Consider the following 18893-nt stretch of genomic DNA (forward strand, 5'->3'; position numbering starts at 1 on the left):
TGTCCTTGAGAGTTTGGTGCATGACTTCCAGGCTTGCCTTGCGGGCCAAGGCACTGATACCGTCCATATTGCACTGCTCAGCGATCTTGTCAAAATCGCGCAGGTGCGTTTGGAGGCTTGGTTCTGAATTGAGGTGACCCGCAAGCGTTCTGAGAGCCTGGTACCTGTCTTCTGCAATCTCCGCTCGCATCTCTTCCTGTCTCAGCTGCTCTCGCGCCAGCTGGAGGGAGGAAGTTAAACTGCGCGTGTCTTGCGTTTTGACAATCTTTGCCAGCTTCTCGGTAAGGTGTTCGCGTCGTGAGCGCTCCTTTGAGTTCACGAGCTGCAGCTCCTCGCGGTCCTTCATGATTTTGGCGAGTACTCGGTCTTTGGTCCGGACTGTTTCCTCAAGAGCCAAAATCCTGGACCGAGAGTCGAGGGTGCGTCCTTCAAGTTCTCTAATCCGGCCGTTTAGTTGGTCAATCATCGAAGAGCGCTGGCTGACCCTCATTCGATTCCCAGTTGTCCCATTCCTTCTGGCGGGGTTCACATCGCTTGCCCTCTTGGCCTTCTTCGGGGTTGGTTTCCCTGCAACCTCCGTCGCTGTCAGGCTTGCTTTCCGGACAATGATGAAGTCAAAATCCTTCAGCTTGATGAACGTCCAGACGATGAAGGTAGGGAGGAGCGCCAACGCCACCAAGGACACGAAGAGTGCAAAATGGAACATTTCCAATGACTATATTTTTGAGGCACCTCATCAGTTTAGGTGCTTCTTGACCCAACAAATAACAAAGAATAACAACATTAACGAAATTTAAAATTAACTATCTCGGTTAAACCTACATAGAGCTGGTGCTCCATCCATTCTTTCCATTCGGCTCTCATGTCGAATCCGGACAGTTCTCCAGAACAATACAAGCGCTGGAGTTGTGTATCCTGCTGCCTGAGTGAATCCACGGGAGTATAAATGCTAGTTATGACATAGTCACAACTAGAAGTACGCAACCCGGAATCGTTGGCGATCCCGACCAAAAGGCCAGAGAGATAGGCGCAGGCTGGTGCACCGAAATTGACGTATCCGCAATACAAAGTAACCGGCATCTAGTTGCACAGTTAGCAAGCCCTCGTGCGCCAGCTGCAAGAAGGAATAGAAGAGAAATGACACTCACAAATAGCACTCCCAAAAGTACTACTTCGTCGCTGGGCGAAATCCAGCGGTACAGGCGGTGCACCCAGGTCTGACGGAAGGCAGATACAGCCAAATTCGCCGCAAGTCGTGCGACGCCCAGGGCACCATCTTGCGAGTAAGCACGCGAGAGAGTCGCCCGCAGAGGTGACCACGCGGCCACCATGTGCTTGCCAGCTGGGCTGGCGCGAACGATACTTACCGCCTTCGCGATAGTGACAGGGCCGTTGATAGAACTTAGCCTCTCATGCACGCTGGCGCATGCGGGGACGAAACTGAGCAAGACGAACGCGACGAAAAGGACTGCACTGAAGACCAGTGGGCACGTCATGGTATGATCGAGAATCGACTCAGCGACGAGCAACGGATTCTCCGAGACCGTTGTGACGATTGCAGCGGCCGCTGCGGTGATGGTGGGCCCACCCAAGAGGCTACCCACAAGCAACACCAGGCACAGCAACATCAGGGGAAACATTGTCGGGGTTCCCCTTTGCGTCTCGAGAATTGGCGGAACGTTGATCGATTTTGAATCGAGGATTCTTCGATTCTTCGAGCGGAAAACACGAGAAAAGAGGGGATTGGGAAAAGAAGTTGTCAGCCAGACCAACTTTCTTTCTTTCTTATTTTTCAATCTTTTGACCCCTTTTTTGGCTTTTCCAGCTCTTGAAATTAACGGAGGGGCGCAGCGGTCTGGCACTCGACTGCTTGATAGTCACGAAGACGGAAGTGAAAGTTAACGGCGCGTCTCCGTACTATCGCGAAGCAGTCTGGTGGCTCAAGAGAGCTGGTCAGGGGGAGAGGTAAGGATGTCGAAGTGGTAGTGGTGATAGGGAGGTGAGAATGATATCGCCGTTAGGCTGTGAAAGGTGAGAGAAATGTTGCTTGTGAAGAAGTAGAAAATAGAGAATAAGAAGGTGATGAGTGCTTTTACAAGACTTGAAGAAAGAAGGAGAAGGGAGAAGGGGGAGAAGAAGAGCAAGGAAGATCGTTGAGAAAAGGGGTGTTTTTATGTTGTGTGTTGTGTTCTTGTGTTATTCAACACGACCCTCTCCCGTAGCGATGACTTTCGCCTGGCAATGAGGATTTCCCTGCTATCCGATCCGAAGTGTTGTTGCTCGTAGTGAATGCAATTTCCCTTTGCTCCGTCGTACAGCAAATGCTCGCGGGAGGTTTGATAGAGCGGAATGGTTACGGAAGAAGAGATGTTGAATTCCTACAGTATAGGCTGGGAGGGGAGACCCCTGGAGGGTCTGGGCACCCCCAGTATTTCATTCCTTTTATCTATCTTTTTCTTTTTCTTTTTCTTTTCTCCCTATCTACTCAAGGGGTTCATTTCCCCTGAATATATATAGACTGACAAGAAGGGGGTTTGGCCAGTGCCCACAATGAGTCTTCTCTAGGAGGTTCTATCTGGGATATGCCGAACAACAAACTTCTATCTGTCCATAGAAGCTGCTGGGTGAAAGGCAGCAGAGGAACATTTTGTTTCTTTCTTTTGGGCCTTCTTGGGCTTGTTGTTCATGACAAGCTGTACAGATAAAACAAGGTAAATCAGGTACATGCTGCTTCTGGCCCTTTTGCTGTTTATCCACCAGAAGCTCCCTTTTTTACACATTTGGTTTGTTTGTGGAGAAAACGGCTGTTTCCTTGGAGTTCTTCTTTGTTGCACAATAGAAACCATGCACGATGAATGGAAGAGGGACGTTCTGGTTGTTTCAAGGATGGTTCAAAGAGAGATCGATATTAATAGATATCGTATCATCATCATCATCATACAACTAAGTATGCACTTTATTCTTTTTCAGAAATGCGTTATAAAAGACAGTTGCAGCACATGTCTTGTTTTCGCTTTCATTCCATTCATTCATCCATTCGTTCATTTGTTTTTGTTTTTATTTTAAGAAAACAGCCATGACATCAAATGATTCTGTTCCATTTTCATTGAATGAATAGTAGGACATACTAAGTAACTTGCTGCTCATGTTCCACCACATTCCACCCGCCGTCTCAAAGAAGCCTATGGCTCCACAATCAGCAACACATACATGGGCCGGTGCGTATCTATCTATATTTCAATATCCCACTTCTCCCCTCGGATTGTTCAAGACTTCCAAGGTTCCAATCCGACTTTCGGCGTCACAGCTGTCAAGATGCGCCAAGCTTCAGCTGACCTAAGCAGCCCTGGCCGGTGCCAAGACGCCAATGACTACATCGCGGACCTGTCAAAGCTTTGTTGTTTGTGAAAGCTCAAACGCCCCCCGTCTTGTTCCAACCGTCAACCTCACCGAGACTGGATCTGCTGTGTTCTCGTGACAGTTTCGATTATTGGGTGTTCTCAGACAACTTCTGCCTTTATCTCCGTTAGTTAGTCGTGTTGACCAAGTACGCGCCGTCGTGTGAACTGAGCTACTCGTCGCTGCCTTGAGCATTGGTGTCTCTGCGACCCATCCAGCGTTCATCGGTCCTTAAAACGTGCGCGTGTACAGTTTTGTTGTCTGGAGCTTGCCCGTCTCGTCGATGTATCCGAACCAGCATGTGGCCGGACGATCATTAGCGCTGGCGGTCGGCAAACTGCTGTTTCTCGCAATCGCCCATTTCCCTACCACCTACGCCTTCCCCATCCTTGGCTCCCTCCAGCTCCGCGACCAGGGGCATGGCAACTCTTCCGACGATCCCGGCCTGTGGCTAAATCTCTCGGTGGCCGCGGCTCTGGTGATTAGCGGTGGTGCTTTCGCCGGGTTGACAATTGCGCTTATGGGCCAGGTATGATAAATGGCACATCTCCCGTTCTAAAGTTTAATGTTGCTATCCTTTGCGCCATCGCGGATACTCATGCGTCTGTTTTTTTCCTATGCGACAGGATGAAGTCTACCTCCAGGTCATAAAAACTTCCGGCGAAGGCGCGGAGAAGAAACACGCCGAAAAAGTATTGAATCTTTTGAAGCGTGGTAAACACTGGGTTTTGGTTACGTTGTTGCTTAGTAATGTTATCACAAACGAGACGCTCCCAATTATCCTCGATCGCTCTTTAGGAGGCGGCTGGCCCGCGGTATTGGGAAGTACAGCGCTCATCGGTGTGTGATAATTCTGGTTTTTCTATACTTCTCTTGTTTTAGTACTAATATTCGGTGTAGTCATATTTGGCGAGGTTGTTCCCCAGTCGATCTGTGTCCGTTATGGCTTACCCATTGGAGCGTGGATGGCCCCTTGCGTCCTTGTCCTGATGTATATCATGTCGCCGGTTGCGTGGCCTATCGCGAAGTTGCTCGACAGAATCCTGGGCGAAGATCACGGAACTATATACAAGAAAGCCGGTTTGAAGACGCTAGTGACCTTGCACAAGAATCTGGGGCAGGCTGGAGAACAGCTTAATTCTGATGAGGTTACTATTATTACTGCCGTTCTTGACCTCAAAGAGAAGTCAGTGGGCAGCATTATGATTCCAATGGAGGACGTTTTCACTATGTCTGCCGACACGGTTTTGGATGAGAAGATGATGGATTTAATCCTATCCCAGGGGTATTCTCGAATTCCGATACATTCTCCGGATGAGCCGCATAATTTTGTTGGCATGCTATTGGTGAAAATGCTTATCACCTATGATCCAGAAGACTGCAAACTGGTGAGGGATTTTGCACTTGCAACTCTCCCTGAAACCCGCGCAGAAACTAGCTGTCTTGACATTGTCAACTTTTTCCAGGAGGGGAAGTCTCACATGGTTTTGGTTTCAGAATACCCGGGTGAAGATCACGGGGCATTAGGGGTGGTTACCCTCGAGGATGTCATCGAGGAGCTGATTGGAGAGTATGTATGAATAACCCGGACGCCAAGATATGTCTAGCTAATACTTGACAGGGAAATCATCGATGAGTCCGATGTCTTTATTGATGTACATAAGGCTATACGTCGTATGGCACCTGCACCCAAATCTCGCGTTCCAAAAGGCCAGATTGTTTCAGAGCCCCTGCCAACACATGGGAGTCTTATCGATGTGTCCGATAACAATATGACAAACCTAGAGCCTACGCGCAGCGAGACCCTCGCTCGCAGCCATTCTGTAGCAGATTACGGGTCTCCTCCTCAGACCACATTCTATTTCCGAAAACACAATACCTTTGACAGCACAGACTCTGTAGATTCTCCGATAACCATGCGTGGCCCAACTCCCGAAATCCGCGAACATTTGAAGCACCTAGGGCCCTCTAATCTCGCCAGCCGGCCCCGACAAACAAGATACCAGGCAGTTAAAATTAAGCCCGGTGAAGTAACCAGCTCAGATCGCCAGTCTTCCGTCTCCCAGAGCCGCCCATCCGAACATCTCAGTGCTGTACCAACGCGACCCCAATCTCAGGTCCGTTCAGCAGGCAAGAGCGCGAGCGATGCCGTCCTGGCCGTGCAAACCTATGGCACAATGGGGAGAACAACGCAATCGCCGACCGCAGAGATGACGGAAGAAATCAGCTCCCACCGCGGGAGCCCGCGGCATGACCGCTCTAGGAATCTGACTACTTCAAAAAACGAAGCAGCAGTAGTATCTCGTTCCCCCAGCACCCGGTCACACCGCAATCGACCAAGCAGCGCCAACTCAGGAGCCCAAAAGACCAGAGAACCACACCACCGGCATGGCCCAGCTCGAAGCGGCAGCATCACAGAGCAGATCGTCGATAGTAACGGAATTCGCAAGGTTATTCTCCAAACGAGCAGCGACGCCACGACCGACGAGGACGGCGGGGTGGAGACTTCCCCCAGCGCCGACCAAGCACAGACAACACAGGCTCTCACTTCTTCCAGCGGCAATGCAACCCCGCCGGCCAATGGTGGTTCTGGTACTCATGGTGAGAAGAAAAAACGTCGCCGAAAGCGCAGGTGGGGAGCTGGTTCTAAATCTACCGACCAAGGCAGTCGCGATGAAACGCAGCATCTGCTTGAGTGATGATTAACGTATCTTTTCGGTGTTTGTATTTTATATTTTACATTCTATCTATATTTATATTCTTTTTTTATTTCAGCCTCGTCAAAGTTTCTTTTCTCTTTTTCTTTCATTTTCATTTTCATTTTTGAGAACCGTCCAGGTTATATGATAGGTCTTCACTGAGCTGATATGGGAGCCATTCGAATCTGTCTGTCTTTTTGTAAAACTTGCTATCTATCTATCCATGATTTGTGGAGTTGTTATAGTGGTGTATGGAGATGGATCGTCGACAAGGACGGACGGTAGTATATATATATATGTATATATATATTATCCGTCTGGCAGTCAGGGGCTGGATCATGAGATACTGTGATTTGTGTTTGGGGCGCTATACATACAAATTGCAAATCGACTCCCCTTCCCCGCTCCATCCCATCTGATCTTTGCACTGAGAGCAGTGCAAGAATGCCAGTTGGACTGAAAAATTGCTAGCATGGAGTGGCTTTTATATCAATGATTAGCTCTTCTGAAAAAGTGAAAATGTAAACTCGCCCCGCTTGTGGCCCTTCTAGGTTTTTCTCTTCTTTTTTTTTGTTTAACTAGCTTGTATTTGTGGTATTCGCAAGCTAGGTTTGAGATAAGGACATTCTACTCGCGCCAATTCGATTTTTTCTTCTTCTTTTTTCAATTACAGCAATCTATTGTAGTGGGCTTGTTTAAATAGGCTAACTATGTTACTCTGTGGGAGAGGCCAAAATCAACAAGATAATAATAGCACGGAATACGCTCGCAAGAGACTATGTGTTAATATCAGCGGTGCGCACCTAGTCAGATTGATTACTGGAGTAGCTGGTCCTGCAATTTGGAGTTACCATTAGTATATGCACGGATAACTGTGAGAAAGTAACTCGGGAAAAAAAAAATAATAAAATAAAAAGAATGGTGTGATGCGGATAGAACATAAAAAAGAAGAAAAATCTAGGATAAACTTACCCTGAAATGTTTCTGGAAATTACCCCTCCGATTGATGCCCCACTCATACTGTTTCCTCGCATTCTGCTCACTTCTCCTTTCTCTAACCTCTGCCGCCTTGACGTACCGCTTTTGGCTATCACTCGCACCAATCATGCCAATGCCACCCCGCACCCTCGTAACGAGTGACTGGTTCCGCCTCGCACTTGCGTCGGTGTCATGGACGTCGGGATTCTGCGCCGCGTCCGTAATTTCCCGCTGGCGTAAAAGACGCTCCTCCGGAGTTGGGTAATTTCGTAGATTCTGCCGGAAGTATTTGAACAGAGAGCGGTGTCCCGCGGTTCGTCCGGATGGCAGATGCAGCTCGTACTCGGTATGGAAGGCATTTCCGCCGACTACAGATGATATCGAGCTGTCCGATTCCCATCCCTCCTCGTCGTCGTCGTCACCATCCCCCTTGGCACCCCCAGTTGGAGATTCTGTTGTCGATGTTGATCCATCGACGTCCTCGTCGTCAGAATAGGTGCTGGAAAAGTCGTAAAATTGCCCAACTTCGAGCATCTCGTCCTCGGTGCTGAACGCAATCATGCAATGTCCCTTATCCCGCATGTGTGTCTGGATCGCTGGGGTGCTTGTCTTGATCTTATGGCAGTATAGACACTCGTTATTCTTTGTGATTTTGTCAAAGAGATATTTCAAGAGCCCCTCCCCATCGATTAGGTATGCTTGCTCAGGCACGAACATGCCGTGGAACTTCCTCATGTGGAGGACGTTCAGTTTCACACTTGCTGAATTGTGGTTGCAGAACATGCAGTGGGTTAACGCATAGTCCTCATCATGTTCGGTGTCAGTACCGTTTGGTGACGGTTGACGATCCCCAACAACTGAAGAATGAGTTGGTCTGGATGGGCGTTTCAATAACGGATCCTCACTACTGATCGCAGTGTCTTTCATTGCGTCCACAATCTTCGAGAATTCTTCCTCCGCGGCAGATTCCTGGATGGAAGTAGCAGGGGAAGCTGTGATAGGCTCTCCTACATTGATCGGCTCTCCCAGAGAAAATGTTCCACTCATCACTGACGCAGTTTCATCCTGGAGGCCGCCGTTTTTCCGCAGTTGTGCATCCCTCGACCTATGTTTCTGGCTAGCCATATGATTCAGGAAGGCATTCTCACTGAAGAATGTTTTCTGACAAGCTACGCATGCTTTTTCAAAGGCCGCTTTCGCAGCGGCTGCGGAATTGGCTGCCTGAGCGGCAAGGACCTTCTCTGTGAATACCTCGGAAGACAGTGGGGGAAGAGATGCGACTCGACGTTTTAGATTATACCGACTGCACCAGAGCTATCAATGAATATTCGTCGGGTTATCGAATGTAAGGGGATGGGATACATACTGCCAATCACTCCGCATATGGGTTCTCTGGGCATCACTGTTTCTGAAAGCAACCTGGCATGTATTGCAAGTAAACGGGTGTGTAGCTGCAATGTTCAGGGACGCATCAGGGGCGAGTGCTCCACTGTGTTCAGTGACTGCGAGTGGCATGTTTGTGAGCGACCGTACAATACTAGTAGTTAAGCTCTGGTAACGGATATTGTTATGAAAAATTGTTTTGCGCAAGTTGTTTGCTAAGGGAAGTAGGTTTGTTTCCAGAGAGAGGGCTGTCCTCCTATCGATATCGAATTTCAAATCAAGGTTGAAGTTTTCCAGCGACGCAGAGGCAAAATACATAAATCTCGGCTGCGTGGGTAATGACGTTGTGCTTGGGCGGGGTGACAGTACAATACGCCGATTGCCGGCTGACTGTGGCGCTAGGGTCTTGGCCGTTTTGTCACCCTGTGACGCAGAGCCTCGTTGTTCGTTCGCATCTCTCGAAATCAACCTTCGAGTCTGCTCCTGACAACCGCAACAGCGCCAGCCCTCTGCTGCCACATGCGATCTTATCATTCTGACTAGGACATGGTACTCACTGCCACACCATGACCAGGCTGCGGGGAGGCTCTGGGAGCGCTCCGGACCCAGGGCGACCCACTGCTGTCAGTGACAAGGGACTCCATCATCCATCCAAGCTCCCCGCTGGATCCCCAGATGTGCTTACCAAGAATACTATCGCTGTGACGGATCCTGCACGAGTGCTACCATGGAATAAGGAAAAGCGCCAGAGAGATTTCAATATCCTTGTCAAAAGGTAGAATTGTTTATAGTTCCTCGACAGCAGCACTATCACCGATTGACTCATTACTGACTCGTTATTGACTTGTTATAGGTATAAGAACCAGCTCCTTTACGGTTGCCAGGACCCGTTTTGCACCACCCCTACATGTTTTAGTTATCGCAAGAGAGCCTCAGATGTGCCTCTTCGGAGGTTTACTGAACTTAGTGCGCGTACAGTTGCATGCTATTTAGCCAGTCAGGACAACCCGGAGCGAGGGCTGTGCCGAAATATCCCAGCCATCAACACGGATTTCCTCTCAGGAGACCCGACCCGACAACATAGGAGACGATCATGTGAAGCATCCCAACAAAATGTCAGATTTGCCTCCGACTTTCAAAGTTCCGATAACGTGGAAGATAATGGAACCCCAAAGAAGCCAACTGCCGAAAGGATGCACCAAACGGAATCCGGGGATAATGGGGCTGTTTCGAAATCAGGTGATGAGAACGAGAAAACGGATTCTCCGCAGAGCGAAGGGGCCAAAGGGCCGTTGAGACTGAAGGACCCGAAGTCGTTTACTCAAAATCTTTTCGACACACTTTCATTGCGTATGGTTGAATGGCTACCATTACGAAAATCTCCAGAAGCCTTTGATACCACCCAGTCTGACCCCAATGAGGACGGTAACTTGCCATCCAAGTCTCCTGAAAAAGAAGCACCACCGAGAATCCAAGACCGTCCAAATAACCCAAAACGAAATGGTCGCCAAAAACAGATCGCTTCACAACCGAGTATTAAGCCCCGACGGCAAAGCATTGCATCTTCTAATCCTCAACCGACGGCGGTTGAAGTAAAGATCCCTGGACAGCCTGTAAAGCGCCTTTCCCTCGGCGAAATGGAGCACCGGAAACAACCTTCGAAGTCCTTTACCGAGGACAGAATTCGCTCTGAACGCAAACCAGCTCGAAAGGTTTCGTCGCAGAACACTCCGTCAAATCAACCATCGCGTGCCTTGCAATCGCCACCTCCTTTAAAGCACCGACCACAGAGACATAGCAATGCAAATGGTGATGTGAGCAACCCTTCCAAGCACGAGCAAAGACAGCACATGCGTGTCTCGCGAGATGGGTCCCGGGGTCCGAGGAAGTTGGAAAATTCCGAGCGGGACAATAGCCGGGTATCCATAGATTACAGCATGCAACAGTCACAATCTGCAACTCACCCCCCGGAAATTCCGGTATGCAAAAATACCCACACCGGAAAACAACTTAAAACTCAGCAAATTCAGACCCTATCCCACCTGTCAACGCGGTTAGTGACTGGACTTGAGAAATTGATGTTTGAAAATGATGAAAATAGAAACAAGTGGGATGAAGAAATGTCAGAATTAGAGTCTCGCGGGTATTCTGAACATTGGGATTGGCAGTATGCGACTCCTCGCCAGCGCGAGGTGTTCCCGTTTGTTGCACAAAGTGTGTTTTACGTTCTGAGCAGTCCCCGGCAACTTCTCCAATCCTTCCGAAAGGACTCTTCAACGCCGTCGGAAGTCAACAATTGGGAAAACGTGAGCACACTGGATATCGACCAAGTAGAAGACTCGTTTCGTATTCTGCATCGAATATGTCCGTGGGAAACCACACTACATAGTTTGTGGATTTCTCTTGAGAAGCTTTTTGTTCCACCGAAGGAATTTTCCTTACCGCGTCCGCGCATGCTCCCTGTCCGATGGTCCACTTCGTCCGGCACAATTTCGAAACGTGGACTTCCTTCACCCAGTAATACTGACTCTCCTGAAGAATACATTTCTGACGCCGATGCGGCTTACATTGCAGTTATCGTGCTTCTAGCCTTAGCAACCTCCATTCCTCTGACTGACCCGAGAACATGGGAGGTCGTTCGTCATGTCCGCTCCTCGGGTACCGTTTTACCTGACGCTGAGATGAGAAAGCATTCTGGATCTACCAGGAGATCGCTAGTGGCCATCTCAGAAAAGTTTGAGCATGATCTCGCTCTCCGATTATTAAATCGCCTAGTTCGGGCGGTTTCTGCGCGGTTAGCTTTCCATGAAATCTCGAAGACTCGGACAACTAACATCCATGATATTGAACGACAAGAGAAACATGACTTTACAAGTTTGATTTTACAATCTCTGCGTGACCTCTCCAAGCCGAATGAAAAGCCTTCACATGTCCCACCTCCTTTTTTACATGAAGAGCGTCCTACCAACCTCCATATGGTAACTGTGGAATGGTTGCGGAGTCTTCTTTTGAAGGAATGGGACGGAAAGCCTGAAATGGCCAAGTCCGGTGCCGCTGGTGGCGCTTTACAACTCCTCGCATCAATGTATACAGATCGCTCTAGACTTGGTTTACGGCCTGAAGACTTCCATACAGCTTTCCTCTCAGAGCGTTTAGACCCCACAGAAATGCCTGTCGAATGGCTTGGAATCCTTCAAAATAACAAATCAGTGCATCTCTTATCATATCCCTTCTTATTTCCTCCCTCCGCGCTGGTCATATATTTCCGGGCTATCAACTATTCTAACATGTCCAAATCATATGAAGCCGCAATGACTACCTCACGACATGTTACTCAACCGGCATTCTCGAGTATCATACCGATAGATGATGATGTTAGTCTGCTTGCAAGATTGAAGACGTCTATCTCGACATATCTGGTCCTAGTTGTAAGACGTGATAATGTTCTTACCGATGCTCTCGATCAGTTGTGGCGACGAGAAAGACGTGAGCTAATGCGACCCCTTAAAGTTCAAATGGGTATGGATGAAGGGGAAGAAGGTATTGATCATGGTGGTGTTCAGCAAGAATTTTTCCGCGTAGCTTTTGGAGAGGCATTGGACCCATCATACGGGATGTTTACGATGGATATGCGAACTCGCATATCTTGGTTTCAACCTTGTTCAATGGAGCCATTATACAAATTCGAATTATTGGGCTTGTTGACGTCTCTTGCTGTTTATAATGGTTTGACACTCCCGGTTAACTTCCCAGTTGCGTTGTACAAAAAATTGCTGGGGTTGAAAGTTAAGACCCTTGATGATATCCAAGTCGGCTGGCCGGAGCTTGCGAAGGGTTTGAGTGACCTACTATCATGGGATGACGGCGATGTTGGTGATATCTTCATGAGGACCTACGAGTTTAGTTTTGAAGCGTTTGGAAACTTCGTCTCTGTCGACATGGAAAAGGTTGACCGCACTGAACCATGGCCGGCCACTGAACGAGCAACTTGGGAAAGGAAAAAGCGTGGATCGTATAGCCCACAATCCTGGTCAGGGAAAAACAGCCCCAGGGTGGCCCTCGATGATAATATCTCAATGTTGTGTGAATGTGCCGATGAAAGTTCCACATTGAAGAGGGATGGAACGCTTTCTGGAATACTGAAAGGTTCTTCATCAAGAACATACAAAGCTACACCACCTTCGCCTCCACAGGAGGCCGCTTTGGTCACGAACGCGAATCGAGAACGATTTGTCAAGGATTACATCTTCTGGCTGACAGACAAATCCATCCGCCCACAATATGAAGCATTCGCTCGCGGTTTCTACACCTGCCTCGACCGAACGGCCCTATCAATATTTACTCCGGAAGCATTGAAGACGGTCATCGAAGGGATCCAGGAGATCAACATCGAAGAGCTTGAGCATCATACCCGGTATGAAGGTGGCTTCGAGCCTGGTCACCGTGTCATCCGCGACTTCTGGGTCATTGTGAAAGGTTACCCGCAGACGAGGAAACGTCAGCTGCTGGAATTCGTCACGGCTAGTGATCGAGTACCCGTCAACGGCATTTCAAGTATCATGTTCGTGATCCAGAGGAATGGTACTGGAGACAGTGTATGTAACTAACCTGCTCTGTCTCACTTTTTTTTTTTTTTTTTTTTTTTCACTGTGCTTGGACTTCGCCGAAAGCTAATCGATAGTATAGCGCCTTCCCACTAGCCTGACATGCTTTGGCAGGCTCCTTCTGCCTGATTACTCTAGCCGAGACATCCTCGAAGAGAAGTTGGAAAAGGCTCTTGAGAACGCAAGAGGCTTTGGCGTCGCCTAGTTTACGGTGGCCTTTGCCAGGCATCCGATCTCAGACGAACTGCCTCTCATCCTTGTCATGTTCTCTTGATTGCAAGATCCGAAATTGTACTGGATTCTCGGTTTCTATTCCGTGTACTGCCTCGTTTTTTACTTTTATACCTTTTGACATGCAAGCGAGCAATACATACCTCCCTTCCAAGACGTTATGTTTTATTAGAGTCATTGCTCTTTCCCGTGCTTTTGCATCTGATTTATTTTTTTCTTCTTCAGGCTACGGTCATCAAGAGAGGGGGAAGAGGAAGGAGGATCATAGGGTTGATAGACCCGGGTTGGTGTTGGCTTATGTTTCTTTGGGAAATGTTATCGGATTGATGGTTTATGTTCCTGGTAGAACTTATTCACATAACCTCTGCACGTCAATTTTATAGATTCGAGAAACTATCGAATTCAGCAGAGACTGAGCAGTTCACCAAATAATTCAATCGTCCCTCAGAAACCAATACTCCGAACAAGCAATGGGTTCTCCGTATACCATTCATATAGCTCTATCCAATAGATTCATTTTCCATATGTGGGGCTGGCCAAAGCATCAAAGTTTGCTCTACGGGGAAAGTTATGTATGACTAACATTCGTTTGTTCGCAGGAATAAAAGATTTCCAACTTTATAGAAACTTTTTACTGTGCCTGAATTCAATACTCTGTTGTGACATCTTCTGTTATATAGCATAACTACATTCTATTCATTTACCCAATACTTTCATTCTAGATACAGGAACATATAGGAAAATATAGACCGCTATCCGCTGCAAGTTTCTTCCCTTCGTAGCCGTCCCCGCCCCGCTCTCCAAATGGCCGGGACCAGAAACTGACATTTCCTTTAACAGTTCCTTAAAAACTCTTTCTTCTCTTCTCTTCTCTTCTCTTCTCTTCTCTTTTCTTTTTTTCTTTGTATATATTATAAAATCAATTCCCTCCCAGAATGCCACCTATCATTCACTGTGTCCGTCATGCCCAGGTTCGTGCCTCCTCCTCCTCCTCCTCCTCCTTGCTACCATTGTTACAATATCCTCACAGGCTACAGCCGCTGAACTGACCCCGGGATCCCCAGGGCTACCATAACCTCAGCCACGCCAACCACATCCTCTCCGACCCCCTCCTGACGCCGCACGGCGAATCGCAATGCAGAGCCCTCAGCGCGGAATTCCCGCACCACTCCCGAATCGACCTTGTCGTTGCCTCCCCTCTCCGGCGCACGCTCTACACCGCGCTGTTATCGTTTGAGGACCAAATCAAGAGCAAAGGATTGAAGATTGTCGCGCTGCCGGAGATCCAGGAGACGAGCGACGTGCCATGTGATGTCGGCAGTGACCTGGCGGTGCTGCGCAAGGAGGTGGAGGAGAATGGGATGCCGGTGGATCTGGAGCTGGTGGGGGAGGATTGGAATTCGAAGGTGAGTTGGGGAATTCCGAATTACGGCCGTCTGATATTTACTAGTTAGTTCTGTGTGCCGGGATTGGTATCCGGAGGTGCAACAGCTGAACAGGGGATTGCGGGGCTAATATTTGATATGGCTTTTTTTCTGATATTGCGCAGAAAGGAAAATGGGCGCCGAGCGCCGAGGCAATTGCAAATCGTGCCAGGGAGGCGCGGCACTGGTTAAAAGCCCGGCCGGAAAAGGAGATCGTGGTTGTGTCGCATGGGGGATTTCTACATTATTTCACGGAAGATTGGCAAGATAGCACACTATACCAAGGTAGTTATTTCATCCCGCTCTTCCTGCTCCTCTCTACAAATACACATCATCCAAAAAAAAAAAAAAAAAGCACAAAACCAACAAGCTTATACGTAACCTTTCTCTCGCGCGGGGGGGAAACAAAAGTTACACAAATGGAACCTAGCCCCAATAACTATACTAATATCCGCCCTTCCCCCACCTACCCAGGCACCGGATGGCGCAATACCGAATATCGCACCTTCACCTTCACCAGCTCTGCTGACCGGGATGATCTTTACGGCCGCCCCGTCGACGGCGACAACGCCAGCCTCGTGGAAACGTGCGAGTCACGCACGCGTCGAGGGATAGCAGCCGAAGCGCCCTCCCGGGATCTGCAGAAGGAATTCTTCGTGCAGGCCATGACGGGCTGGGAGAATCAACTTTTGGAATTTGCAAGGCAGGAGGCGGCGAAAAAAGGGGTAGCCGCCGTTGATACTAGCATTGAAGGGAAGGCCGGAGAGAAGGTTGTTGCAGTCGAAGCGGGCGAGGATGCGAGGGTCATTGCATAGAAAATGAGAGATGAGATTCGATGGTAGATGAGGGGGCATCTAATATAGAGAGGGAGGGGAGTGACATGAAGTCAACTGTAATCTTGGCTTCGTTTTTTTGTTTTATTTTCGTTTTCATTTTTTGTTTTCATTTTGTTTTTTTCTTCTTCTTTTATCTCTCATTTAGATCTCTTGGTTCCATGGTAGAATCTTTCTTATTTCTGCCTGGTTTTTGGTTCTCGATCACTGGGTGACGATTTCAAGCGTTCCAATGAATCGCACACTCCAGCTTCCAGGAAATCCAGGGATAATAACATCGGCTTTCTTGTACTTGACGGCAGCCGTCTCGTCTCCAAGGCTGTTGCCTCGATTGGGACAGCTATCGCTAAAAATGGTCACAGATATTTTGGCGCCAGCATGTCGATCCCAGTTATTAATAGACCCCGCTCAGCGTTATTTGAGCCCCACAAGTGCAGAGATCTGAAACTGGGAGATGCAATTCTGAAAGCCCTTGCTCCATCCGTGACGCGTACGCAGTATCCATGCGGAATGTCGGGTATGCAGTCCCAGCCAGAAATAGACAACCGCACGGGGCTTCTTCAAGCGCAGCCAAAGGCTCAAATGCGGACTTTCGGCCCTCGTGAAGCAGAATGTCACAAGGAGCAATATAGGACACACATGTCATTCCAACCTGGCACTGGTCTGTCCAAGCGATGTAAACCTGAGATAACGAGAACCCATTTGACATCAGCAGCCTCCCACCCGCGCGTCCAACCAAGGTGCCCCATAACTCGTACGAATCCTCGACGCAGCAGCTTGCGGTTTCCCGAGTGCTGCGTGCTGCGTGCTGTGTTCGTGCTGTGTTTGTGCTGCGTCATGAAGCTTCGGCTTGTGGCTTGCGGCTCACGCGGAGACGTGGCTTGCGGCTGCGCTAGTCCATAGAAGGTAAGATTGGTCTTGGCGGACCCCGCTGACATAACGCCATCGCAGCTTCGTTATCTCCAAGGCGGAATCCTGTCTTTTCTCTTGCCTCTCGACATTCAGGATAGCACGGCCAGGGCATTCCAGGGCATGGTTCGGTGCTCCCAAGTTTTATTCCTGCGCCTGAGCAACCAGTTCTGTCCCCGAACCGCATTTCTGTAGAATCTTAACTGCCAGGACGCTTGCCGACTCAAACATGCTGGATGAAAATCTGCCAAGTACGATTCCCCGAGCTATGCTACATGACTGCTAGTATATTTGGATAAATACTGCTGAAGTTGCTAACAAAGTCTGCAGCGTTTTTTGTCAAGCCATCTAACGTCAAACCCAAATTCAATTCTACCTTCCTTTTCGCGCAGCATGGTGCCGAACCTACACCCGTCTATACACTCCGACACCTCGACCCCTCACTCCCAGGGTCCAAGAACCGCTATGCTGCGGGCATATATGATGCCTACTCTCCTGATGTCCTTTATGCGGAGGTCCTTTTGATCCCGAAATGGACACAACCGTCATTGTCGCAAGAAGCCATTCGGCAAAATGGCGGGGTTCCTCCCCCTCCAGAACCTATACTCCCAAATGAGTTCGTGATACAGCTGTACAACCCAGACCAACAGGTACTTGTTCGCCACAGGCCGAAGACGTGGAACTCTGCCGCTTCATGGGAGTTTGAAATGCCGCAGCAGACGTTCAGACAACCTTCAAGCTCGAAACTCGATCGGACAATGAGTGATCCGGCCGCCTCTGATATCACGCCGAAACTGAAGTTTATCTGGCGCAAGGATGGGAAGCTCTCGAGGGATCTTGGCTGCTATATGTCGGGAAAAAAACTAGATGATAAAAAGGGCAAAGAGCCCGATATCACGGTGGCCATATTACGTGGATTTAAAGAGGTGACATTGTACGAGCCGAATCTTTATCGTGTAGAAATCGAAGACTTCAAGGGACTGGAGGTGGTCCTTCTCCTAGGCGCCATTGTTATTCGGGACGTATATTTTGGCCATATAGCCGAGACTTTTCACATCTCCGACCCACCCAACCCCAACAGCTTACCTGGTTCAATGACCAGCTCTTCCCAGGAACCAAAGAAATATGCAAATCAGATACAACCACCTACCGCACCCCAAAGACCCCAAGCTCCCATACCTGAACGCCAAACCCGCCCACCGCCAGCTGATCCCCGCACGCAATGGGAAATCGACGCAGAAACTGCCAGATTGAAGAAACAAGCAGAAGCAGAAGCCAAGGAACGCCGCCGCCGCGAGAAAGAGGCGGAGAAAGAGACCAAACGGCTGCTAGAAGCGGAGCAACGGGAAGCGAGACGAAGACAGGCTGCGATCGACCAAGAGACAGAGCGCCTCAAGAAAATTTATGGGCGTGAGGAAGCCCAACTTAGAAAACAATTCTCACAGACCCCTCAAGCTCCTAGGCCTAATCCACCACCACGACCTGCATCTACCAATCCCAATTCCGCTGCACACAACCGCTATTCTTCCTACATCCCTCCCCCGTCACACACTTTCGCACCACCACATTTTGGAGTTCAGCGGCCATCGAACCCTCAGTTGAAGGAGAGGCGAAGTATTTTTGGTCTTTTTAAGAAAGAGGATGGTCGTAACAACACAATAAGTAGGAAAAGAAGTTCTATGTTTTAAACCCTTTTATGCATACATATATATATTCATATATATATTCTCTCCTTTCGCGCGGGAGTTTGTCCCTATTTCTTGAGCTTCAAGGCTATTCCAATTGCCATGCTTTTCCGGCAAGTGACTGTATGGGTGTGCATGGCCTCTCAAATTTCTTCACTTTCTCTCGACTCCAATGATACCCAATAAATCTCGATGATCTTCTCTTTTTTTTCTTCTGTTGTTTTGGTAATGCTGAAACGAAGATGTGCATATTATCGCAATACAAGGGTTAAAACTGTATCTCTTTCATAAAGAATCTCGTTTTGGTTTTGTTTTCTCATAGCTACCAATTTTCCCATCTCCTCAAACCTGTATTTTGGGTTTCCTTTTTCGGTATCCACTGCCACGTATTTGCACTTGTACATTATCCAGCAAGGCTGTTGTAACACCTTGACGAAATCAATTTTTTCACTGTTTTAGTACAATCTCCCCAGCGGTCCCTACGACATGATGATGTTGGACGGCTCCTCTGACATCACAAGCACACGTGAGAACTCTTCCAGCGATTAAACTTCCGATCTACTAGCGCTAATTTGTCTATGAGCACAACGGAGTCAAAGTATATCTTGTCAGCCCATACATAGGGCAAGGAGCACATCGATTTGCCGGTCTTTTTGTATTATTCCCAACCGAATCAGTGTAGATCGCGAAGCACTGGTCTACTCATTATCGGTCCTTGGTTTTCGGGTAGCAGTCGCCCCTTCTTGCA

At 48.6% G+C, this 18893-nt stretch overlaps 5 protein-coding genes across 5 annotated transcripts; 4 read left to right on the forward strand and 1 right to left on the reverse strand.

Moving 5' to 3' along the window:
- Positions 1–3682: 3682 nt before the first annotated feature.
- HCBG_06021 (uncharacterized protein) lies at positions 3683–6098 on the forward strand (the record flags this gene model as incomplete). The annotated part of the gene is made up of 4 exons (XM_045433070.1): positions 3683–3928; positions 4026–4239; positions 4282–4969; positions 5021–6098. 4 exons carry the CDS (start codon positions 3683–3685, stop codon positions 6096–6098), a joined length of 2226 nt encoding a protein of 741 aa, XP_045286238.1.
- Positions 6099–6613: 515 nt separating this feature from the next.
- On the reverse strand, positions 6614–8757 carry HCBG_06022 (zinc finger protein; the record flags this gene model as incomplete). Its single annotated transcript, XM_045433071.1, has 3 exons — positions 6614–6932; positions 7071–8379; positions 8443–8757. The coding sequence occupies 3 exons, from the start codon at positions 8589–8591 to the stop codon at positions 6915–6917; spliced, it is 1476 nt and encodes a 491-aa protein (XP_045286239.1).
- A 268-nt stretch (positions 8758–9025) lies between these two features.
- On the forward strand, positions 9026–13268 carry HCBG_06023 (HECT domain-containing protein; the record flags this gene model as incomplete). Its single annotated transcript, XM_045433072.1, has 3 exons — positions 9026–9234; positions 9313–13054; positions 13146–13268. The coding sequence occupies 3 exons, from the start codon at positions 9026–9028 to the stop codon at positions 13266–13268; spliced, it is 4074 nt and encodes a 1357-aa protein (XP_045286240.1).
- Positions 13269–14229: 961 nt separating this feature from the next.
- Positions 14230–15533, forward strand: HCBG_06024 (phosphoglycerate mutase; the record flags this gene model as incomplete). The annotated part of the gene is made up of 4 exons (XM_045433073.1): positions 14230–14265; positions 14359–14700; positions 14844–15003; positions 15193–15533. The coding sequence occupies 4 exons, from the start codon at positions 14230–14232 to the stop codon at positions 15531–15533; spliced, it is 879 nt and encodes a 292-aa protein (XP_045286241.1).
- A 94-nt stretch (positions 15534–15627) lies between these two features.
- On the forward strand, positions 15628–18148 carry HCBG_06025 (uncharacterized protein; the record flags this gene model as incomplete). Its single annotated transcript, XM_045433074.1, has 2 exons — positions 15628–16305; positions 16791–18148. 2 exons carry the CDS (start codon positions 15930–15932, stop codon positions 18146–18148), a joined length of 1734 nt encoding a protein of 577 aa, XP_045286242.1.
- Positions 18149–18893: the final 745 nt, after the last annotated feature.

This window comes from Histoplasma capsulatum (assembly GCF_000150115.1).
Source record: "Histoplasma capsulatum G186AR genomic scaffold supercont2.8, whole genome shotgun sequence".
Classification (NCBI taxonomy): domain Eukaryota; kingdom Fungi; phylum Ascomycota; class Eurotiomycetes; order Onygenales; family Ajellomycetaceae; genus Histoplasma; species Histoplasma capsulatum.